The sequence below is a fragment of the Molossus molossus genome, unplaced genomic scaffold (assembly GCF_014108415.1).
Source record: "Molossus molossus isolate mMolMol1 unplaced genomic scaffold, mMolMol1.p scaffold_m16_p_1, whole genome shotgun sequence".
NCBI classification, from domain to species: Eukaryota; Metazoa; Chordata; class Mammalia; order Chiroptera; family Molossidae; genus Molossus; species Molossus molossus.
Window position 1 is genome coordinate 183,479,095 of NW_023425344.1, and position 25,284 is coordinate 183,504,378.

Below are 25,284 nucleotides of genomic sequence, written 5' to 3' on the forward strand. Positions count from 1 at the left end.
TGGGAAATAATGTAATAATTAATAAATAATATAATAAACTCTGTTTCACATACTCAAAACTATAAACCTACTTTTGCTCCACCCAGTATAAGGAGATGTGCTTTGTGGATAGATGGTCACCTCAACTTCCATTATCAACTGACATATCAGCAAGAAAAAATTAAGGATATCAGGATCGAATTTGCTGATATCCATCCCATATCTTCTGAAATTATTTCAACATGTAACACTTAATAGAATTCCCTGACCAGTAGGGCAGTGGAGGAGACAAAGTTCCTCCCCATCTCTTGGAAACTCCATCTCTGAAGAGGGAATCATTATCTTCACCCTCATTTTACTAATGGTAAGATGTGATTAAAACTCTACTTATTGAGTATCTGCTGTAAAAACATAAGGTCTAGAGGGATTGGTGAAAATATCTGAGGTGTTTGAAGAAAGACTAGGCAAACACAAATGGGGACATAAAGCTTGCTGGAAAAGAGGTTGGGATTGCAACTCACAAACCTCTTTATTTCCTGTTGCTGAATGCTACTCCATATACCTTCTTCTAAGAGAACAAGCAATTCTTCTATGGTTGCTTTTTCACCCACAGCCAGTTTAGACAGCTTTTCAGCTATAAGAAATATAAATGACAAATTTGGTCAAGAGAAAAGGTTAGGAACTTGGCATGTCTGTTTGAAAAGTGTGGTCCAAGGCCATTTCAGTAACCAAGTAAAGGCCCCAAGAAAGTAAGTTAAAGAACAAATACTGTAGGAAAAGAATGAAACAGGAAGATAACTGTTTCCTCCCCAAACACTCACAATTCAATGTCTTAGACCTATTCATCCCATGTCCTCTAAACCAAGCCACAGAAAGAAAAGGTGCTGTACCTAGAGACTCTCTGATAAAGCTGTATTGAGCATCTTCATTTGTACACCTGTAGCTCAGAATTATATTAGCCACTCTCATATCAACTCTGAGCTTGAGGCTGTCAAGGCCAAGTAATTCTAAAAAACAAACACAGGCAGCTCCTATTGAGGGTACGTGGAAGGAAGAGAGGCCTAAAACATAGGTTTCATTGCCTACTTGCTGGATCCTGAAAAAGAAAGGAAACAAAATCACATCAGCACATGAAAATTGTATCTCATCAGGAAAAGCCGATGGAATCACTCCAGTGACACAGTCAGACAGATGTGATTTTTGGCTTCCTTCCCCTTCCCTTCTTGTGCCCTTTGCATATATTCATTAAGGTTCTTGGTAGCTTTTATCTGTCTTTTGGCTCGATACCCTCCATTCCCTTATATTTTACCTTCTCCTAAAACACCTACTCATAGTCCAAATTATTCTACTTCTACTTTCACCTAGGGAACAGAGAGTAGAATTTCCAAAAGACTACAAACTTTTGATCTTGTCAATTATATGTACACCAGTTACCAAGAAAATTAATGCCACTAAGTTTGACATCTTAAAGCACATACGTTTTAAAGAACTCATATGTACTTTTATATACATTGAAAATTTTTGAGAAAAGACATGCAAGAAATTAATCATGTTTATTTACTATTTAGAATGAAGATAAAAGATTGAGGGATTTTTATATTTCATTTTCCACTCTTCTGAGCTACTTAAATATTTTACTATAAAAATGCATTACTTCGTTAATTATAAAACAAATCAATAGCCCTGGCCAGTTTGGCTCAGCGGTTAGAGTGTCGGCCTGCGGTCCAGAGAGACCCGGGTTCGGTTCCCGCTAAGGGCACGTACCTCGGTTGCAGTTTGTCCCCGGCCCTGGTTGGTCATGCGGGTGGCAGCCACTCGATGTGTCCCTTTCACGTCGATGTTTCTCTCTCTCTCTCTCTCCCTCCCACTGTATATCTGAACAAGAAATGATAAAATGTCCTCAGGTGAGGATAAAAAATATATATATATGATTTAAAACCATATTATCTTTTAAAATACACTTTTAATCTTTCTTCCTATTAACAAAAGTAACACACACTAAATGCCAAAAACTGGGGATACACAGAAAAGCACAAATAGAAAAAAAAAAACACCATCCAAATATAATCAGTTAGCTCTGATATACTTATATCCAGTACATTTTTTTAAACGCACAGGTAAAATACACAGATGTGCCTTCTATTAACAGTACACATTATGTTTTAAATACTCACAGATGCTTAGGTGTCTTGCTCTTAGTTAATTCCTGGACCAGAAAAGTACCAAATGCAAACGATGGCCGTCCATGATATAAATAATAAGCAAAATTCAGACGTTCCACTACAGCATATTTATTAACCAGGTCAGGGCTAGAGAAATGTGGGAGATGACTCAATACATCTGGGGGGAAAGTGAAGCAATATTAATGTTCTGCACCTCTCCAAGATTAACTGCAGCTCTGCACACAGAAAACTTAAGTCTACAATGATAAACAAAAACTGGTTGCTATAAACATTTTGAACCACCAAAATGTAATAATTACATTTTAATGTAGAGAGATAGCCCTCATTTTATTAAAAAATGTGTACCTGAGAAGCTGCATGAAAACTTATAAATTGTGCTTTCCCTCCACTGAACTTCCTTGTAATTTTAGATGCTTTAATTCTAATTTAACTTCACGATGGCAATAACCTTTTAACTACAAAATCTCTGCCATAGACCTACAAAAGCTTTTCAATTCATTCATGTAGCTCATTATGCAATAAAATCCTTACTTAAAATATTTACATGTCCTCTATTCACCAAGGCCAACTCACTGTACCATTTCAATAAATACCATGAGGACATCTTTTTCTCCATATTAATACTCTCCTTATGTAATCACAAGCTATATTTTCTGATGTTGTATGCATAGAGCACCTTATTATCTATATGTTGGTAGCATTTTTCCAAGACCAGCAGAGTGACTCGGTTCAAAGTTCCTCTGTGCCCATGAAAATAGCCAAGAAATTGCTTCTCTCTTTTCAGAGAAATTTAAAGTCAGAAGATATATTTTTTTTAAAATATGTTTTTATTGATTTGAGAGACAGAGAGAGCGAGGGAGAGAAACATGAATCAGCTGCCTCCTGCACGCCCCTTACTGGGGATCCAGCCTGCAACCTGGGCATGTGCCCTGATAGGGAACTGAGCCAATGACCTCTCTGTGCTCAGGCCGATGTCCGACCAACTGAGCCACACCAGCCAAGGCCAGAAGATATTTGGACATGACAAGTTAGTATGAAATGACCATTCCTGTCAAGCCCTAATATTTCTCTCTTAACCACTTACTGAGAGCATTCTGAACTGTTAAGGAACCAATTCTGAAAAACAGTGTATGTGTTCTCATTTTCAAAGTTCAAAGCTATTTCTTTTATCTTTTATTTATTTATTTTTATTTTTTAAATCTTTATTGTTGAAATGTAAAATGTATTACAGATGTTCTACATTTTTCCCCCATTGACCCCCTCCTCCCCACTCCCGACCCCCTCCCGTCTTTTCCCATACTATTGTTTCGGTGTCCATTGGTTATGCATATAAGTTCTTTGGTTTATTTCTTCTCACCACCACCCCCCAACCCCTTTCCCTTTGAGGTTTGTCAGTCTAGCAATGAATTTGTACTTCTTAATCTCTTCACCTTTTTTACCCATTCCCCCAACCACCCTCCCATCTGGCAACCAACAAAATGTTCTCTGTATCTATGAGAATGTTTCTGTTCTACCTTTCATTTTGTTTGTGGATTCCATTGTCGATAGATATGTATTCATTGCCATTTTGTTTGTTCATATATTTTATCTTTTTCTTCAAAAAGACCCTTCATCATTTCATATAACGGTTTGGTGGTGATGAACTCTTTTAACTTTTTCTTGTCTGGAAAAGTCTTTATATGTCCATCGATTCTAAATGACAGCTTTGTAGGATAGAGTAATCTTGGTTGTAGGTTCTTGCTTTTCATCACTCTGTATATTTCTTGCCACTCCCTTCTGGCCTGCAAAGTTTCTTTTGAGAGATCAGCTGACAGCCTTATGGGAACTCCCTTGTAGGTAACCAACTGCTTTTCTTTTGCTGCTTTTAAGATTCTCTCTTTGTCTTGAACCTTTTGCATTTTGATGATGATGTGTGTTGGTGTGGGCCTCTTGGGGTTCATCTTGTTTGGGACTCTCTGTGCTTCCTGGACTTGTCTGTTTCCTTCACCAAGTTAGGGAAGTTTTCTGCCATTATTGTTTCAAACAGGTTTTCGATTTCTTGTTCTCGCTCTTCTCCTTCTGGCACCCCCAAGATGCGAATGTTGGCATGCTTGAAGTTGTCCCAGAAGCTCCTTACACTATCCTCATTTTTTTTGCATTCTTTTTTCTCTTTGCTGTTCTGATTGGGTGTTTTTTGCTTCCTTATATTCCAAATCGATGGATTGCTCCTTGGATTTACGTACTCTATTATTGAAGCTGTGTAAATTATTTTTTATTTGTTAATGACTCCTTCAATTCTGACTGTGCATCCATCATTTCTGACTGGTCCTTTTTTATGCTCTTGAGGCCCTCACTAAGTTCACTGAGGTTCTCACTGAGTTCATTGAGCATCCTTATAAGCAGTATTTTGAACTCAGCATCTGTTAGGTTGCTTATCTCCATTTTGCTTAGTTCTTTTCTTGGGGTTTTGTTCTGTTCTTTCATTTGGGACCTGTTTCTTTGTCTCCTCATTTTGGCTGCCTCCCTGTGTGTGTTTCTGTGTATTACTTAACAAGAGGTATGGGGCTAGCTGAGACCAGATGCTGCTCGTTTGAAAGAATTTAGGAAAAACCTGAAGCAGGATCCAAGACAGGCCAATCCTATGGTTAAACAAGTGGCAACAGCTTGAGTGGGCCTGAAAGTTGGGTGGGGTGGGGTGGGGTGGGGTGGGGTGGGGTGGGGTGGGGCGGGGCGGGGCGGGGTGGGGCCAAAGCTATTTCTGAAATAAAGTTTTATTCTCCCATGAAATTCCAAAAACTTTTTATATTGTGACTTGGCTCTTACAAAGAAAGACAAAGGCCTTAACGGTGTCCTGTCATCTTACAAATCTGTTACTTAAAAGTACACCCTCTTGCCCTGGCTAGTTTGGCTCAGCGGTTAGAGCGTCGGTCTGTGGTCCAGAGAGACCCGGGTTCGGTTCCCGCTAGGGGTGTGTACCTCGAGTGCAGTTTGTCCCCGGCCCTGGTTCATCGTGCGGGGGCAGCCACTCAATGTGTCCCTTTCACGTTGATGTCTGTCTCCGTCTCCCTCTCCATCTCCCTCTCCATCTCCCTCTCCATCTCCCTCTCCCTCCCTTCCTCCCTCCCACTCTACCTGAACAAAAAATGGAATATGTCCTCGGGTGAGGATAAAAAATAAAAAAAATAAAAGTACATCCTTTTTGCCCTGGCCAGTTTGGCTCAGCAGTTAGAGTGTCGGCACACAGATCAAAGAGTTGTGGGTTCGATTCCGGCCAAGGGCAAGTACCTCACTCGATTGCGGTTCATCCCCAGCCCTGGTTGGGGCTGTAAAGGAGACAACCAGTCGATGTGTCTCTTTCACGTCGATGTTTCTCCCTCTCTCTCCCACTCTATCTGAAGATAAATGGAAAAATATCCTCGGGTGAGGATTAAAAAAAAGTATACCCTCTTTACCCTGGCCGGCATTGCTCAGTGGTCATGCACCAGACGGTTGCAGGTCTGATTCCTGGTCAAGGGCGAGTACCTGGGTTGCAGGTTGGATCTTCAGGCCCAGTCAGGGCTCCTACGGGAGGCAACCAATTGATGTCTCTCACAACAATCTCTCTCTCTCTCTCTCTTCTCTACCCCCTTTCTAAAAAAAAGACACCCTCTTTGAGATTAAAAACTTGTCACATGTATTATCTATATGCTTTGTGAGATCAGAGTAACTTTGGTCACATTTAATTCTATATAAAACCATTCATTCATTAAATATTTGCTGACACGTCAAGTATATTGGTACTTCCAGGTGCCAAATAAGCAAACATAAGTTTTTTATTCAAATAAGACTGATATTTTTAGAAGCTGGGGATAGTGTGCAGATTGTGTACAGGAGGAAATTCTACCTGAAGGGAAAATTTTCTCTGGCTTGCTGCAGAAGCAAAGTCATCATGCAGTCACTTTATATGCCCTTTCAATGGTAAAACCATGTGAAAAAGTTAGTAAACATTCTAATAAAACTCTCAAATTTTATAAATCTGTATTATTGTTTTCATAACTGTTTAATTTACATTGTGCTTTATTTGCTCAATATGTTTTAAATGTCTAAAAACCAGGTAGGGAACATGCCTTCAATTTCTTGAATCCCTAGTGTGTACCTAGAGTGCTCAATCTCCAAAAGGGAGGTCAGGACCCCGGCTAAGTGATGGGAGTTGGAAACATAAGAAAAGGACAGGGGACACTATCTGCTCTCTAATAATTTCACTGAGATTAGAACATGTGCTCATTTGAAAATACAGTAAGTACTACTTTATTTAGCACTCAACAAATATTTACCGAACATCTATTATAGGCCTGCAATGGGCTCTGGACACTAGGTAAATTCAATATGCTGAAATTTGAACTTTTAGAAAATTCATTTTTGTATTTACGGGTTATATATTATGTGCTAAGTACTAATTTGAAGCTAACTTTAGAGAAATTTAGGTAGAGGCACCACAAGGTAATATGATATTAAAAGCTAACTCTAAATGTATAAATAAAAAAAATAGAAAAAGCAGAGTTTAAGAATGAATACATATGTTAATTATACTTTTAAGACACACACAGAAATTCTTACAATGTGTGTATATCTGGTGCTGACCATGTGCCAAGAACTGTGAGAGCTTGTTACATGCCTTATCTCCTTTCATTCTCAATGTAAAATTGAGGTAGGCACTGTTATTAAAGTTTTTTTTAAAAATTTTTTAGCCTCTCTAGAGGACATTTTTGCATTTATCTTCAGATAGGGTGGGAGGAAGAGAGGGAAGGAGAGAGAGAAACATCGATGTGAGAGACACATCGACTGGTTGCCACACAACCTCAACCAGGGCCGGGGACAAACTACAACTGAGGTACGTGCCCCTAGTGGGAACCGAACCCGTGACCCTCTGGTCCACAGGCCGACGCTCTAACCACTGAGCAAAACTAGTCAGGGCTATAAAACTTATTTTATAGGAAATTGGAGAGAGGTTAAATCACTTGCCCAAGGTCCTACAGCTATTATGCAGTACAGCTAGGATTTATATAATGTCAACATTTATGCTCTTAACCTTTATAATACTATCCTGCTAACAAAGGGATTTTTGGGGGGTCCGGGGGAGAAAATTAAGCAGATAAGTACATATTACATTTCCCAGCAAGTACAGCACGAGTGACCTAATACAATGACTTTTAACTCATAATATGTTTTCAATTAATTGGATTGGCTTTACATAAATCAACTCCTCCTATGGATCAACACTGCTCAAATGCTTCCAAAGCAAGAAGTACCCATAATGACTTACCTCCTATAGCTAGTGTGTTGGAAGACTGCCAGCCAAACAATCTGCTAGGATCAAAGGGCAATAATGACTGTGAAAGGGGAAAAGTCAAATCAGTGTTAAAAGTTAATGGATTCTAACAGCCCCTTGGAGCTCAATCCATAAGCAGCTCACTTCAACCCACTACACAATACCCCCAGAAATTTGTGCAGATTCTGCAGATCCGAAATAAAACTAAAATTAACGTAGGATATCATGCCTCCAAGGCCTGCAACTCCCAGCTCCCATTAATACTCCTGTAGATATACAATAAATAGGAAGCCTTTACTTGCAAGTACTTACAAAAATAGGAAGATTTAACTAAAAGTGATATCAACTTAAGATGGCTAAAATAGAACTCTTTTTATTCTTAATTTTTTTGCATGAAAATTAGAAAAAGCCGGCTTGAAAGTTAAATAGACTGACTGGGAAACTTATCTTGATTGTAAATTATAAGCTTCTAGGAGGAGTACAGATAAATTCTCTTTTCTAAAATAAGTTAATAAGAACTTTTAGAGCCCGTCTCTGAACTAAGGAAGGCTTCTGAAGCTGTTCAATGCCAACACGCTCCTTTTCTCTCTTCTCCAACTACCCTGCTGTACCCTTTATGCTGCTGTTCAGACTTAACTCTCCTTTCCTCCTCCCTCTTCTTTTTCTTCTTACCTCCTCCACCTCAGCTCCCTACCAACCAGGCAGAGGGAAACCAGTGATTGTACAGAATTAAAGAATCTACCTCAATATTTCCCAGACTTTCTCCAGAACCCTGATGGGTTCACCACAAAGGAATTTAACTTAACTGTCAGAACTTGTGATCTTGACTATTCTGACCTATTTCAATTAGCACACTTACTGGTTTCTGGGAGCAAAGCAACAGAATTACTAAATAAGATCTGCTGGGGTACTCCTGTAGAGGAGTCTGGTTTTATTGCAGAAAGCCAGATCACCTTAGGCAGAGTTACAGAAAACGAAAATGGGATTTAGAAAGAGAAAAGAAACAAGTAAGCACAGAGCTGCTCCAAGGACTATGAGAGGGCATTTCCCCTTCTCCTTACTAACAGTTTAGGAAAAAATGAAAGAAAGGAAATTACTAAGGTCCTTGTAGAAACTGGGGCTACTTTATCTGTTCTTAACCACACCCAACAAAGTTGCCTTCTCCCTCCAAGTAAACTTTCTGTACAAGTGGTAGGGATATCTAATCAACCAATGCCTGTTTTTAAATCACAACCTGTTCCCAACTATAGAATGTTTGGGGTCAATATATATTGTTGCTAATCAAATCTGCCCCAATTTACCTGATAGGACAAGATTTTCTTGAAATCAATGATGCCCACATACCCATTTTTCCAGAAGGCTGAAATGTATTTAGAATTAAATGAATCAGATGCTCAACTTTATAAAAAAGATTTTAAAGGAACCTCCACAAGAGGAAATTAATCTTGAGACTGACTGAAAGTTTGCTAACCATCTTTTCATCATTATTAACATCTATGAGAGCCTCCCTTCCCTCCTAGGGGGCAGCAGCCCTCTCCCACCTACGCTTTTTAAGGAAAAAAAATAGTTACTTAATTCTAAAATAAGTAAACAAAATTATATGAAAGGACTTCATAGGTAGTCTGCTTCCCTTCTCCAGGGTAATTTAAAAAATCTTATCTTTCTGGACATAAATTCTTTGAACTTGGCTAAATACAAAAAAGAATGTATGAGACACTTTTATTTTAATAAAAACAGAACTGGCTGTGTTCCTTTTAAAGACTCTCTTCACTTCAATTTATTTCTGCAAAGTGCACTCTCTGTTGGTAGAAGCAGAATTAATTATAATGTAAAATGGACTTTCAAAATTAAAAAGCAAGAGGACTAAGGCTAGAAAATGTTACCATGTAAACATGACAAGGTGAGCTAAAGCAGGTCAAAAAAGGAAAAGAATAAGACAATCAGATCAAGGGTTAAAGAAACAAATCATCAACAACAAAGAAAAAAGCAGACTAAGGGCAAGTCAGAAAAGTTCTAAGAGCAGGAAGAAGCGGCTGTTTGAAATTTGTCCAGGCCAAAGGTTTAGCAAAGACTATATAAACACATGGTGGGAGATACAGGAGAAAACAGAACTATTAAGTCAAGATTTGAATGTCTAAGGAAAGAGCATTTTTTTTTTATCCTCACCCTTTTTCCATTTTTTGTTCAGATAGAGTGGGAGGGAGAGAGAGGAAGAGAGAGAGAGAGAAACATCGACGTGAAAGGGACACTTCGAGTGGCTGCCACCTGCATGACCCAACCAGGGCCGGGGACAAACTGCAACCGAGGTATGTGCCCTTAGTGGGAACCGAACCCAGGTCTCACTGGACTGCAGGCCGATGGAAAAGAGCAGCTTTTATTTTAAATCAAGAAAGACTTTGTGGTCTATTAAGGAATACTTTTCCTGAAATAACAGGTCTAAAAAATTTCATGAGCTAAGTTGAAAACAGAACAAAGAACAATCTGAAACAACTTTTGTTTTAGGCTAATTGAATCCACTTTAGGTAGTGAAACTATGGCTTTATATAATCCACTTATATAAAGTTTATACCAGTGCTACTCAAAATGCTGGTCTGCAAGAAGATAAGAAGCCTGTGGAAATTATGACTTAAAAAAAACAAAAGCTGCCCTGCTTGTGTGGCTCAGTGGTTGAGCATTGACCCTAGCACCAAGAGGTGCCAGTATGATTCCCGGTCAGGGCAAATGCCCAGGTTGTGGGCCTGAAGGGCATGCAGGAGGTGGCCAGTTGATGTTCTCTGTCATTGATGTCTCTGTCTCTCTCCCTTCCTCTCTCTCTCTCTCTAAAGTCAATAAAGAAAAATTATTTTTAAAAAATGTTGAACTAAACAGTGTGCTTAGTGATACTGATTTACATTTTGGTGCAAGATCCTAATCTCATCTAACAAGCAATTCATGGACTGGCACCTGCCTGGGTGCTACAGTTTTGAGCTGCAACAGTCTATACCCTAATAATTCTTCACATTAGAGTAAGAAAGACCTTTATCAGATTATAAGACTTACTTTGAATTAAAGGCACTATGGGAATATGTGTACCCAGAGGAAAAAAAGCAAAAGCCCTTTGAAATAAGAAATGAACAAAGGGTGTTTTTAACTGAGAGTCCCTGAATAGGTTTCAGGGAATCTGTGAATTCCTTTGAAATATAAGCAAAATTATATGCATCTGTGCAATTTTTCTGGGTGGAGGGGCTCATAGATCTGTCACATTCAGGTCTTTGTCCTAAAAAAGGTTAAGAAGCATGATTTAAATAAACAGTGCTCTTTATTGAGAAGAGACGGAAGTTATCAGTGGTAGAATGGAGCGCTTTTGATGAAAGCAGCAGACAAGTATAGAGGTCAACTATCTGCACTCAGATCCATTTCCACATTTCCCCTGCTCTCCCTGTATTGCAGAGAACTGTATTTCCCAAGCCTATTTGCCCTTTGGCTGGCAGACAGGTTTGGCCATGAGAGAAAACATCCGAGATTATAGGTGAGAAGAAACCAAGATATTTTTCCCTCTTTGTTTTCTAGGGTATCTCCTCCAAGGTTCAGCCCCACCCTTTATGTTCCCAGCTCCTATTAGGCAGCCTGGTTTTGAGTTTAGCTCCCAGAGAAGACACCAGTTTCTGGATTCTAATAACACCACTTTCTTGCAGCCTCAGAGGTTTCGATGGCTTTGTTCTTTGTCACTTTTGGGGCTGTGTCACCATTGCGTGTTTGGTTTCTCCATTCTGCTATCACTCTTTGTAATTCTCTACATTAAATGTTTTCTGTTTGAAAGATCCAGAGTGGTTTCTGTTTTCCTGGCTGAACCCTGACTGATACTCCTAAATACCAGACACCTAAAAAAATACTATACCTGAATAAGATGATAAAGTGTAATATCAGGAGGCAGGACACTAGGGGCAGTGTACTGTGGGAAGAGAGCAGTTTTTAGCTTGGGATAAGGAGTTAATGCCATCTTCAGTAGCTGGGGATCTACTTTCTTCAAACAGTTCTCATTTTCTTCATTCTGAACAACCTAAATAAAAACACAGGTAACATGGTGTACAATAATGTTTTCCTCTTCTCCAAATTTAAGTCCTTTTTTCACAAGAACCTGTGAAACAAGATTAGCTTGAGCAAGTACGTGGTAGTGAAAACAGCATAGGACAAAGAGTCAGAAGCCAATAGTTCTTGTTCTAGTCCTAAGACAAACTACCTGTGTGACCCTGGGCTAGATATTTAACATCAGGCCTTCATATCCTCATGTACAAAATTAGGAATTTCAGTTAGATCAGTGGTTTTCAAACTGTGGGTGGAAAAATTGTTTGAAAAAAGACTGCTACTATAATATTTAAAGTACTTAAATATTAAACATTGAATGAGATATTAAATAGTAAATATTTTAAAGGAAAAATTACTAGACTAGATAATTTCTGATAGGTGATTAAGAACAGAGGAATAAATAACCATATAAGTTAAGGTATATTGCAACAATCTGAAAGAGGTGGTGTTAAATTAAACTAGCATCAGTGAGAAACCTTTGAAGATTAAATGTTTAAAACTATTCATGCCCTGGCCAGTTTGGCTCAGCAGTTAGAGCTTTAGCCCGTGGACCAGAGAAACCAGGGTTCGCTTCCTGCTAAGGGCAAGTACCTTGGTTGCCGTTTGTCCCTGGCCCCAGTTGGGGTTGTGTGGGTGGCAACCAGTCAATGTTTCTCTCTCTCTCTCTCAAAGGAAAAAAAAAAAAAAAAAAGCATTGATAGGTTCCCTCCAACCAGGCATACTAAAACTTTCCAAAAAACAGAGATAGGCAAATTTCCACTGAGTCCCTCAAAAGAGTTTACATAGCTAAAAATTATGATTTCCCTTTTACTTAAGATAACAGAGTACAAAATAATTCCAAAGCACAGATCTAAAGTATACTTACTCCAGAAACAATCAGATCCTGATTCTATCCTGAAAATAAACCTGGAGCATTAGAAAACAAATAAAGGGGGAAAATAATCTCTAAACAACATTATCAGTTCCCTTTCAGTTTAAGAGGACATGATATAAAATTTTAAAATTCACCCTTGTTTTATGTTCTTTAATCTAATGAAATACTTATAAGTGGTTATATTTTAATATCAGCCGATTTCTAGAAAATCCATAGATATTTCTGCTAAATTTAAAAATCAGTTCCATTTCGCCATAACAGGTAGAGGTGCTGTCCATACCTGGCTGACACCACCAGGAGCATACATTGTGGTAGCAAGGGCCAGGAGAGTGTGTCCTTCCAACAGCATACTGCTTACACTGGCCTGGTTGCTGGGAATCAGTATTTGAGCATTTGCAAGGCTAGCCTGGAAGATCAGTTTAGGATCTAGAAAATAAAAGAGTATGTTTTTTTTTCCCTAACATAAAGTAAGAATTATATAATTCTGAGAAAGAAAATTAATCTTTAACTTGATCCACAGTAAGGGCTTTCTAAATATAAAAGCAATAAAAAAAATCACAAAGAGAAAAAGATGAAAGATTTATCTACATAAAAATAAAAACTTAGGTTAAAAAATTGAAATGTAGTAATGAACTAGGGGGGAAATTACAACAGATGATAACCTAAGGATTAATGTCTTCGACAAAGAGCTAATGCAAAACAATGTCTCAAATACTGACTCTAACAGATAAACGGACAAAACAAGTTACCAATTCACAAAAGAGAACCTATAAATGTCCAATACATAAAAATACATAATGCGCTAACAATAAAGAAATGTATATTAAAATAATTAGATGCCATACATCACCTATCAAAACAGCAATTAAAAAAAATAATAATCCTCAATCTTAGAGCTGGACAGAGTGTGTAAAATAGCTAGGTCTTGTGGATAAAATGGTACAAACTGCCCTGGCCGGTTTGGCTCAGCAGTCAGAACATCAGCCCTCTGGCCGAAGGGTTCAATTCCTGGTCAAGGGCACACATCTGGGTTGCAGGTTCGATCCCCAGCCCTGGTCAGGTTCTGCAGTGCAGGAGGCAACCAATCGATGTCTCTCTCATATCGATGTTTTTCTCTCTCCCTTCCTTCCTTCCTCCCTCCCTCCCTCCCACTCTATCTAAAAAAATAAATGAAAAAATATCCTCAGGTGAGGATTAATCAAAAAACCAAAAAACAAAAAGGTGCAAACCCCTTGGAAAGCAATCTGGTCTTATAGTAAGAACCTTCAAAATGTGCATAACCTTTGAAGAGGATAAAAATGTTATGTTCAAATATATTTAAGGCTATTATTTACAGAGGGAAAATAATTAAAACAGTCTCAATGGTAAAAAATGAGAGAATAGTAAACAAGAGTATATCCATACAATGAAATATTATATAAACATAAAATGGTCATTGTTTTTAGGAACACAGGAAAGTTCTTATAATTACTATGTAAAAAAAAAAGTAGTATACAAATACGCAAATGCTTCTGATTGTATCCCTAGCACTTACAGAATGTAGCAAGGTAGGAGGAGCTCAATAAATATGTTAGATGAATGAAAATACTATAGACTAGGTTTTAAAAAGTATGGGGAAAATAACTAGAACAAAATACATTAAACTATATCAAAAGTTACATATGAATCTTCCTATCTACCTAGGCTATCAACCTATGGACATGTTATCTTCTCGATAGTTGTCTGTGGCTTCCAATTATTATTATTTTTTACAATGAACATATATTACTTTATAATCAGCACCAAAAGAACAAAACAGAATAAAACAAAAAACATATTATGAAAAAATTCTTCATTTGGAAAGAAACCAGACATTACATAAAGGTGAAAGATTAGCTGTTGACATTCCTTAATAACACCATCTAAGCCCTCAGGGATCACAGGGCTGTTCTATCTGATTATAACCAGAGCAGTGCTCTCTGTCAGCAGCTCTGCTACAGAAGACACAACAAGCCCACACATACTGTGGATTTCTTTTTACTCCGTCTGGAGTTTCTTACTAAAAGCAGACAGACCACTTCTTCATGGGAAAAGGGTATCAATCTGCCAGAGAGGAGGAATTCAGCCTGTGATAAACTGGTAGGATGAGAGATGTCCAAAGAGAACAGAATACGAGGCTAATAGGGAAAGGAAACAACTACATTCTCTATCTGTTCCAAGTCTGGTTTTTCTTGGCTGGGAAGAGGGTAACATTTTTGGTCTTCTGCTTCTTAAACAAAGCTTAAGACTGGATTATGGTCAAATATTTGTCCATAGCCAAATGATTTATTTAAAAGAGTTCACAAGTTAAATGCCACTCTGAACAGACCGGCTATTTATTCAAAGAAATTTTTGTATTTAGTACAGTACATCCATACCTGTTAAGTTACTGGAAACTTCTCGACACTGAACTAAAAATTCAAACCAAGGGTGAGTTTCATATAATTCTTCTTTTTCCAAAAAGGGACAGTTTGGAGGACTAAGCCTGTATATAAAACAAAAGAAAATAAACTTCGGTTAGCATTCAGGAAAAGACAATTACAACCATGTTTGCTCAGATGATAACAAGCATTTAAAAAAGAACTTTGAAATTAAAAAGTAAATATAACATAATACAATCCCACTTATGTTATCTTATGATCTGGAAATAGAGGAAAATTTTAGAGACAGAGATAATATTTAAAATGTGTTTATTACCAGAGTATATTACCAGCTTTGCTTAAGAGTAACAGATACCTTGTACTTTAAGACACTTTGTATTTTATTACTGTTTTAAAATATGTTTTTATTGATTTTTTATTTTATTTTTTATATATATTAAAAATTTTTTTTTTGGTTTTAGTGAGAGAGGAAGGGAAAGGGAAAAAGAGATAGAGCCCTGGCCGGTTTGGCTCAGCGGTTAGAGCATCGGCCTGCGGTCCGGAGAGACCCGGGTTCGGTTCCCGCTAAGGGCACGTACTTCGGTTGCAGTTTGTCCCCGGCCCTGGTTGGTCGTGCGGTGGCAGCCACTCGATGTGTCCCTTTCACATCGATGTTTCTCTCTCTCTGTCTCTTCCTCTCTCTCCCTCCCACTCTATCTGTACAAAAAAATGGAAAAATGTCCTCGGGTGAGGATAAAAAAAAAAAAAAGAAAAAGAGATAGAAACATCAATGCGAGAGAACATCCATTGGCTGCCTCCTGCAAGCCCCCCACTGGGGATCAGGCCCACAACCTGGGCATGTGTCCTGACCAGGAATCGAACTGGTAACCTCTTGGTGCATGGGTCAATGCTCAACCACTGAGCCACACCGGCTGGGCTTAATTTTTTTTCTTTATTGATTTTGAGAGAGAGAGAGAGAGAGAGAGATAGAAACATTGATGAGAGAGAACATCAATTGGCCGCCTCCTCCATGCCTCCCACTGGGGATCAGGCCCACAATTTGGGCATGTGCCCTGGCTGGGAATCGAACCAGGACCTCTCAGGCCATGGGACAACACTCAGTGCACTGAGCCACACCAGCCTGGCTGTTATTTTATTGTTTTTATAATAAAAACTCTTTAACATTTTCAAACTTAAGAGTTTAAACTTAAACTTAAGAGTTTAAAAATCTTTACACAACTACAGAGAAGCTAGGACTGAGAATACGTCCTCTGAATTGCCAGTAGCTTTGGGGAAAACATTTCTGTGTATAAGTAAGCCTTAATGATATGAACCAGAAATATATATCCTTTGTTTGAATTCCTAGTACTTACTACACATAATTAAAATGTTCTTGTCCTGGCTGGTTTGGCTCAGCAGTTAGAGCATTGGCCCACTGACCAAAAGGTCGCAGGTTCAATTACTGGTCACAGGTTCAATACCTCGGTTGCAGGTTTGATAGTGCGGGAGGCAACCAGTCCATGTGTTTCTCTCACATCTATGTTTTTCTCTCCTTTCCTCCTTCCCTCCTCCCTTCCACTTTATCTTTAAAAAATCAATGGAGCCCGGCCGTGTGGCTCAGTGGTTCAGCATAGACCCATGCACCAAGAGGTTGCCGGTTCAATTCCTGGTCAGGGCACATGCCCAGGTTGTGGGCCAAATCCCCAGTGGCGGGCAGGCAGGAGGCGGTTAATCAGTGTTCTCTCATTGATGTTTCTATCTCTATCTCTCTCTCCCTCTCTTTCTAAAATCAATAAAGAAAAAAATATTAAAAAAAAAATCAATGGAAAAATATCCTCAGGTGAGGATTATAAATAAATAAATAAATAAATATAAAATGTAACTCATTAGCACACTGAAAGTGGGCTCTAGAATCAAACATAAGTAGAATTAAGTCTGACTTTGCCATTTACTAGCTGTGCGCCATAAGTAAGACACTTAGTCTCTCTTGAAGCTTCAGTTTCCTTATCTATGAAGGAGTAACCACCTCATAGGGTTCTTGTGAAGATTAAATTAAATAAACTAAGTGTCAGGAACATTGTAAGCACTCATATATTAGAGACTACTATTATTGTTATTACTTACCCTATAGCAATGAACACTGGCCACAAATAAGATTCTGCAGGTTGATCTTAAATAGGTATACGTTGGTGTATATCTATATATCTATCAATGGATCTATCCACCCACGTCCATTCATCTATCCATCCAAATGTAAATTTTAGAGCATATCTCACATGCAGTGGCTATGAATTAAACATTGTTTAGCATTTGCCTGGTAATACAAGTATCAAAGAACTCCAAGTTAGCCCTGGCCAGTTTGGCTCAGCAGTTAGAGCATCAGCCTGTGGTCCAAAGAGACCTGGGTTCGGTTCCTGTTAAGGGCACGTACCTCAGTTGCGGTTTGTCCCTGACCCTGGTTGGGTCATGCGGGTGGCAGCCACTTGATGTGTCCCTTTCACATAGATGTTTCTCTCTCTCTCTCTTCCTTTCTCTCCCTCCCACTCTATCTGAACAAAAAATGGAAAAATGTCCTCGGGTGAGGATAAAAAAAAAAGAACTCCAAGTTAACCTTTAGTATCTTCTCTCTTCTAAACTTTCAAAGCATTCCTTTCACTTTATTCTAATCTCTAGTTATTTAAAAGGTTAACAGAAATGTTACAGATTTAACATCACCGTTTAGTTGAATATAGTATGGAACTAAAAGATGTACCAAGTGCTGCAGTGGGAGGAACTAGATAAAAAAATCAGTATTCCTCATGTGAATGCTCAGTATTTTGCTACTGTCATATTCAAGTACAGTAAAACCTCAACATAATGGACTAATTCGGGCAAGGGGGTGTCCATTAAAGCTGAAAGTCTGTTGTGTAATAAAGTAGGTTTTCCAAATGCATGTGTTAAAAATTGACAAATTAGTTAGTTTACCTGTTTTCACTTATGTAGATACATTTATAATTAAAATTATGTATGAAATGTTTAATTTCACAGAATATTTTTCTATATGTATTACAGTAATTTTCAATTTATATTCAATAGATCTAGTAAATGCATACATTCACCAGTCATCATGATTAAACAAATGCACATGGCTGGGGCATGGCTTAGCGAACTGCGGAGCATCAGCTGGCAATGTTAAAACTGCTGATGTCCGGCTGGTGTGGCTCAGTGGTTGAGTGTCGACCCATGCACCAAGAGGTCGCCAGTTCGATTCCTAGTCAGGGCACATGCCCAGGTTGTGGGCCTAACCCCCAGGTGGGGGCATGCGGGAGGTGGCCAAATGATGTTTGCTTTCATCGATATCTCTCTCTCTCTCCTTCTCAATTCCTTTCTCTCTAAAAATCAATAAAGGAAAATATAAAAAAGTAAAAACTGCTACAGAAAGTCACGCCATGCCACAAAAGAACCAATTATCACACGATGCGGTGTGATCACGTGCTAATCATTTGCCCAAACATTGTATATGAGCAGTGACTCTTGGATTTAAATATGCAGACTATAGTTGTAGACATGTAATATTTACGTTGGCGAAATTACTAGTGTTTTTTTCCAACATGTGGCCTATTCACTAAAATCTGTTAAAAATAACAGTGAATTGCCCTGGCCGGTTTGGCTCAGCGGTTGGGGCGTCGGCCTGCGGTCCTGGGAGACCCGGGTTCGGTTCCCGCTGGGGGCGCGTACCTCGGTTGCAGTTTGTCCCCGGCCCTGGTCGGTTGTGCGGGTGGCAGCCACTCGATGTGTCCCTTTCGCATCGATGTTTCTCTCTCTCTCTCTGTTCCTCTCTCTCCCTCCCACTCTACCTGAACAGAAAATGGAAAAATGTCCTCGGGTGAGGATAAAAAAAATAAAATAAAAAAATAACAGTGAATTAATAACAACAACAAAAACTTGTTAATTATAAGCAAATCTTGGTTAAAAGCATTTTTAAATTAACTGGGTTTTAATTTTCACATATGATATACGGACCAGAAATTTTGTCTGTTAAATCTGAAGTCTGTTAAATCAAAAGCAGCCAAATCAACAGTTTACTCTAGAATTGAAAGAGGAAATGTGAAGACCTGCTTAAGGACAAAATCAATTCTCAGTACTTACTTGTAACAGTCGAGATAGATATAAAGAAGATATTGCAGACTGTGTTCCAGACAATAGAGAATGAAGTGAGAATGGAAATCCCAACCTTCTTTGGACCTGTAGTTTTGAACAGGGAGGGTATCTTGCATCACACCCCCAATACGGTTCAGTCTTAGGAGGAAGAGTTCAAAGTCTTCTAGTTCAGATATAAGAAAAATCTCTTTCCTATAGGGCAGGTTTAAGAGATGGCAAGTTACAAAGTTGTTAGATTCAGAGTATATCAAATCATTTCCATTAAAGTTTCAACTAAAGCTGGTCCTTGAATAGTATCCTTTCATTTCTCTCAAGGTTGTTTTGTTGTAACTTATAATATTGATGAGATGCCATAGCAACTTAACTCTTGTTTATATAAATTAGCCTAACGTAAAACTGGTTTCATTACACATGGTTTCACTTAAAGTCACAAAACCTAAAGACGTTAAAAGAGAATTTACTATACTTACAAAAAAAGTATTTACAAATGAAAACTGCCAATTCTTACTGTATAAATACATTATGAGACATATTTTGCTGATTTCCAACAAAGGTTTCTGAATCATTGTAGTATTTAAAGGTAGTAATGAGAGTCTTGAATTATCTTAAGTATTTCAAAAATCTAGACTAAGTTATCTCCGTTTTTTTGTTTTTGGCTGAAACTGTGCAATCCATTGTGCAACAGCTCTTGAAGTTAGATGTTTAAGCACTGAGAAATTCACCAAAATATACAAAAATCATTGAGAAACTAAAGCAGAATAATTTAAATAAACCAACTACTAAACAATAGAAATTTGCATTGAAATATTACTTTTTATAAATTTTTGTTAAATATATCATATACACCATACAAAGGAGTACAGAAAATATATTACATGGAATTTAAAGAAACACCATGTAAGCACCAGCCAGATTATAGCATATTATACCTGCAAGTCCTTGTTGTATCTCTTCCCCACTCCATGTCCTTTGCTTCCTTAAGTATTGTAATAACCATCCCCTTAGTTTTATTCATAATTTTAGCATCCATATATGTAACCACAAATAACATATGATTTGGTTTTGCCTATTTTAAACTTTATGTATAAATAAAACATTACCCCAGCCAGAGTGGCTCAGCTGACTGAGCATTGTCCTGTACACTGAAAGGTTGCCAGTTCGATTCCTGGTCAGGGCACATACCTGTGTTACCGGTTTGATCCCTGGTTAGGGCATATACGGAAGGCAACTGATCAATGTTTCTCTCTCTCTCTCTAAGCACGTACTTGGGTGAGGATTAAAAACAAAGCAAACAAACAAACCATTCTGGTATATCCCTCTACTCAACATTGTACAATTTATCTATATTTGATACCTGTGGCTAGTTTGTTAGTTTTTGTTATATAGTATTACACTGTATGATTACACTACATTTTATTTATCTACTCTACCTTTGATGGTCATTAGAGTTGTTCCTAGACTTGTTTGTAAAATAAATTTACATTTCCATGACTATAAATGAGGAAGAGCACCTTTTCATATGTTTATTGGCCATGTTTGCTTTCTGTCTGTGAAATGCCTAACTGTGCTGGTGGTATCTTCCCCTTCAGATTGAAGCTCTACTCTCCTGCTCTGGGTCCCTGGAGACTCACCTGCATTGGTTGCTCAAGACGACTCCAGTGCCCTCAGGCTTCTGTTTTGGTTTGCCCTATGGGAACCCCCCACCAGAAGATAGAGTCAGAAAAAGGGTAAGGTGAGAATGCCTTGGTTTTCTCTTTGCTGGGTGACTGCAGGATGGCTGACACTTCCTCTAAGAAACCCAATTCCTGCCAGGCAGCTCTCTTGATTTAACAGTTCTCTTCCTTTGCCCCTTCAGGCCTTTTAGAAAGCATACACTACACTCTCACAGTCATGAAGATATTCTTCTGTATCTTCTAAAAACTGATTTTATGAATGATATAAGGTAGAGGGTGCAATTTAACTCCCCTGCATATAGCTATATCCAGTCACCCCAGTCCCATTTGGTGAAGACTGTTCGTTCCCCACTGTTCTGTGGTGTCACCTTTGTCACCACATGCATGTTTATAAGTCTCTTTCTATGCTCACTATTCTTTTCTGATATATTTGTCTACCTCTGCAACAACACTCCCAATGTCTTAATTGCTATAGCTTTAGAATAAGTTTTGATATCTGGTAGGGCAAGTTTTTCTTTTTTAGGGCTATTCTTGACCCTCTGCATTTCTATATTAATATTTATAATCAGCTTTTCAAAATCCTGGGATTTTTATTGAGATTGTACTATATCTAAAGATCAACTTGGGAAGAATTGATAGAAGGCTTGTCTTACTTATTCCAAATCTAAGAGAATGCTTGTGATGTTTCACCATTAAGTATAATGTTAGCTAGAATAGTTTTTTAGACACTCCTTTTAAGTTAAGGGAGTTGCATCTACTCTTAGTAATGCTAACATTGTTTATTATAAATAGAGGTTGAATTTTTAAAAAAATGTTTTTATTGATTTTTTTAGGAAGAGTAAGAGAGAGAGTTAGAAACATCGATGTGAAAAACATCTATCGGCTGTCTCCTGCATGCCCCCTACTAGGGATTGAGCCCACAACCCAGGCATTTGCCCTGACCAGGAATTGATCAGGGACCTCTCAGTTCATGCAAGGGACAATGCTTAAAGCCACACCGGCCCAGCTCGATGTTGAGTTTTAGCAAATAAATACTTTTGTGTATCTATCAGGGTGGTATTTTTTCCCTTTACTCTGTTAATGTAGATCTTAGCTCATTATTGTCATAATTCATGTTAAATAATACATATATTTGTTTTTTATATAATCAAATATTAAACAAAACATTTACTAAGCATGCAAATTATATGAAATTTTACTTTTAGTAAACAAGAAGAAGAGAATTTAGTGCAATGAGAAGAATGAATAGAAAGTCAGGGGTAAAAAAATTAAAACCTGTAAGTACTGGATTGGGCAAAGCTCTTAACTTCTCTAGATTCCACATCTTTAAGTTGGGTAAACAATACAGCTGTACTTCCCCAATAAATATAACTATAATATAAAGAAATACATGGGAAATAAGTTTAAGAAACTTAAAAATGGCCTGGCCGGTATGGCTCAGTGGTTGAGCATTGACCCATGCACCAGAGGTCACCAGTTTGATTCCCAGTCTGGGCACATGCCCTGGTTGTGGGCCAAATCCCCAGTGGGGGGCATGCAGGAGGTGGCCAATCAATATTCTCTCTCATCAATGTTTCTATCTCTCTCTTCCTCTCCCTTCCTATCTCTTTAAAATCAATAAAGAAAAAAAAAGAAATTTAAAAATGAAAATACAGCCCTGGCCAGATTGGCTCAGCTGTTAGAGCGTCAGCCCATGGACCAGAGAGTCCTGGGTTTGGCTCCCTCTAAGGTTACGGTTCGTCCCCGGCCCCAGTTGGGGTTGTGTGGGTGGCAACCAGTTGATGTGTCTCTCTCACATCGATATTTCCCTCTCCCTCTCTTCCTCCTTCCCTCCCTCTCAATCTATCTGAAGATAAATGCAAAAATGTCCTCAGGTGAGGATTAAAAAAAAAAAAAAAAAAGAACATACATATTAAGTTTCCTTATATTATTTTGATAGGTTAGGAAGATATATTAGGTTGAACAATATGAAATTGCTGATATTCATCCATTTTTGACCCACACAAATGGCAAGTTCACATGGTTTGATCTAATATAATTATTTTTAGAAATTAATTCAAGTTTAAAGTCTTTTCTTACCACTTCAGGAGCTCCTTCCTTTCACTAATTTCTTAACTGAGTAGTCCTCTTAAGTTCAAGACCATACATAGCATATGGGTACAGTAAGAAGAGTGGGAGACATTACAGGATACTAAGCTATCCTCATCTCAGCTCTTGCCACTTGGTCCCTGTAGCCCCACTGAAAGCTTACCTTTTCCACACCAAAGTACATATACAGTTTGGGGAAAAATCTTCATCTAGAATTTGAGAGCCTATTCAATACCACATGACGCTAAATGCGTATGATTTTAAAACCTCAATATACAACCCTGGCCAGTCTGGCTCAGCGGTTAGAGCATTGGTCCACAGACCAAAGAGTCATGGGTTCAACTCCAAACAAGGGCACATACCTTGGTTGCGGTTTGGTCCCCGGCCCTGGTTGGGGTCGTGTGGGAGGCAACCAATTAATGTGTCTCTCTCACATCAATGTTTCTCTCTTTCTCTCTCCCTCACACTCTAACTGAAGATAAGTGGAAAAATATCCTCCGATGAGGATTTAAAAAAATAAAACCTCAATATACAATAATGCCCTTTCAATTTTGAAATACACTGAAACAATGTTCCACTGGATTCATAGCATTTCAAGGGAAATATTACAGAATTATTTGTTATTGCTCTTCCCCACAGTTAGAGTACCTGGCCAGCTCATCTAAAATTTTATTCCTCATGTTGTTGTTGCAGCAAGTACTCTGATCAATAACATCAACAGTCAGAGGAGGCCATTTGTTCTGCTGAAGTGAAGAATAACTATTGTGGGTCTGAAATTCTCCAATCCACGAAATAATGCTTAACCAATCATGGCGAGCTGTGAGGTATCTCCAGAGGGCTTCAGGGGAATATGATTTATATTCTACATTAAGAACAAAATACATTTTAAAATAGCAATGAATTATGACCATTGACACAAAACTCAATACTAATCAACTGACTACATATGATGATCTGGATATTTTCTATATGAATTATTCAGGCTCTCTGCTTCTTTTACTATTTTCCTCTTTTATGTTGCTATTCATTTTATAATCAATATTCAGCTGAAGGAAGACATAAATGTTGCTTATTAGTACAGGGGTTAAATACAGCTTGGACGTTAGCTGTGTGTTTCACTTACTTTTCAGCCCTCTTTTTCCCTTTTCTTTTTCTTAATATAAATAAAAACTTTGCCTATAGTAATAAACATGAATTTGACACCTATGAATTACCACTGTTTATCACTGTAAGTGATATAGATCCTCAGTTTACACATACATACACACACACACACACACACACACACAAACTCAAAAATTATTTGGAAAAATAAAGAATGTTACTTTGAGGCAGGGTCTCAGAACTCAGCCTTGAAATCTGTTTACTGAACCATACAATTTTTCTCTTTCACTATTACATTATAAGTCCCTTACAAAAACCTTGAGATAAGGGGGTCTTAATGACTCACATTTTTAAAACAACTGAATATTTTCCCACAAAGGAATTCTAAAATGGAGACACACCAAAATATACTAAGGCCTAATTTAATATTCATTCAATATGTTCAAATTTCAGGCTCTCTCATACTTGCCTTCTGGATTTATCCTGGGGAGAATGATAGATTCTTGTGTTAGTTGATTCCACCACTGAGCCCAATTTAATGAAATTCTATGGTTCTGTTTGTTAAATTTATCTTTATGATCATATTTCAGGAATGAGTCCAAAACAGATTTATGTTTGAAAAAGTCTTGTTCCTTTATCCAATACCTAAAACAATGACATAATTATTTTTTAATTTTTGAGGAAAAAGCATCACTTCTTTTTATCTGCTCAAAACTTCTATTCTTTTGGGAAACATACTTTAACATTCATAATTTTGTATTTATTTTCTTAAAAAAATATATATGTTTATGCACATACTGAAAGAACAGGAAATTCCTGAGTCTCTTCTGGGTGATACAAGTTTTACCTTCATAAAAAGTGTAAGTTCAGTTCTCACAAAAAATCCATACTCACTAATAATTAAAAACTAACTACTGTCTAAAATATTCTTCCCATACTACCAAAATGGGGCTAATGAGACTACCTGGGAAAGGACTGGATCTGCATATTTTCTTGCAAATGTTCTGAATAAAACTTCTCAACTTGATGCACGAAGTCTATAGTTCTTTTCTCTTTTTCAGAAAAATAATTTTTTTCTTTTAAAATTTCAACCTTGAATAAAAAAGTAATTAAAGCAGTAACCTCATAAAAATCAAGCACATTTGCAAAACAAATGTTATTAAATTAAATGCCACTTAAGAATTATATCTTGACTTTTCGAGGCAATATATATATTCACACAAATTTTTCTTTACCACAAATGCAAAATGATCATTTAAAAAGACAAAGTTGTCTTACTTTTACTTATTGGATATTAGTTGAATGTTAAAATAGTTTATTTTGAAGTTTCACCAAGGTTTACCAGAAAATGTAAACTACACAGTCTCACCTTTACCTACCAAAAAGTCCCGTATATTTTTATCAGTTGTATAGAAACATATCTTGAGCAACTGGTCTTTTACATCAAAGCCCTATAATAAACAGAAAAAACTTAATTTCGTAATGCAGCTATTATAAATATAAATATATATGT

General features: G+C 37.7%; 1 protein-coding gene across 12 annotated transcripts in view; it reads right to left on the reverse strand.

Annotated features, from left to right (window-relative positions):
• Positions 1-25,284, reverse strand: part of SPG11 (SPG11 vesicle trafficking associated, spatacsin) — a 91,519-nt gene that overhangs the window by 35,213 nt on the left and 31,022 nt on the right. For 9 of the 12 annotated variants that reach the window (XR_004959833.1, XM_036263787.1, XM_036263779.1 and 6 more), the window contains 12 exons: positions 25,151-25,222; positions 24,736-24,863; positions 24,241-24,416; positions 23,316-23,529; positions 18,895-19,098; positions 14,785-14,891; positions 12,669-12,814; positions 11,327-11,488; positions 7,444-7,510; positions 2,154-2,319; positions 870-1,075; positions 505-613 (listed from right to left, as the gene is read on the reverse strand). Coding sequence is in view for 11 of the 12 variants with exons in the window: in XM_036263787.1 (XP_036119680.1) it covers positions 505-613; positions 870-1,075; positions 2,154-2,319; positions 7,444-7,510; positions 11,327-11,488; positions 12,669-12,814; positions 14,785-14,891; positions 18,895-19,098; positions 23,316-23,529; positions 24,241-24,416; positions 24,736-24,863; positions 25,151-25,222 (1,757 nt within the window). In the remaining variant the exon portion in view is untranslated. Of the gene's footprint in view, positions 1-504; positions 614-869; positions 1,076-2,153; positions 2,320-7,443; positions 7,511-11,326; positions 11,489-12,668; positions 12,815-14,784; positions 14,892-18,894; positions 19,099-23,315; positions 23,530-24,240; positions 24,417-24,735; positions 24,864-25,140; positions 25,223-25,284 lie in introns of all 12 variants that reach the window. The other 3 variants (XM_036263716.1, XM_036263707.1, XM_036263755.1) reach the window with 3 other exon arrangements.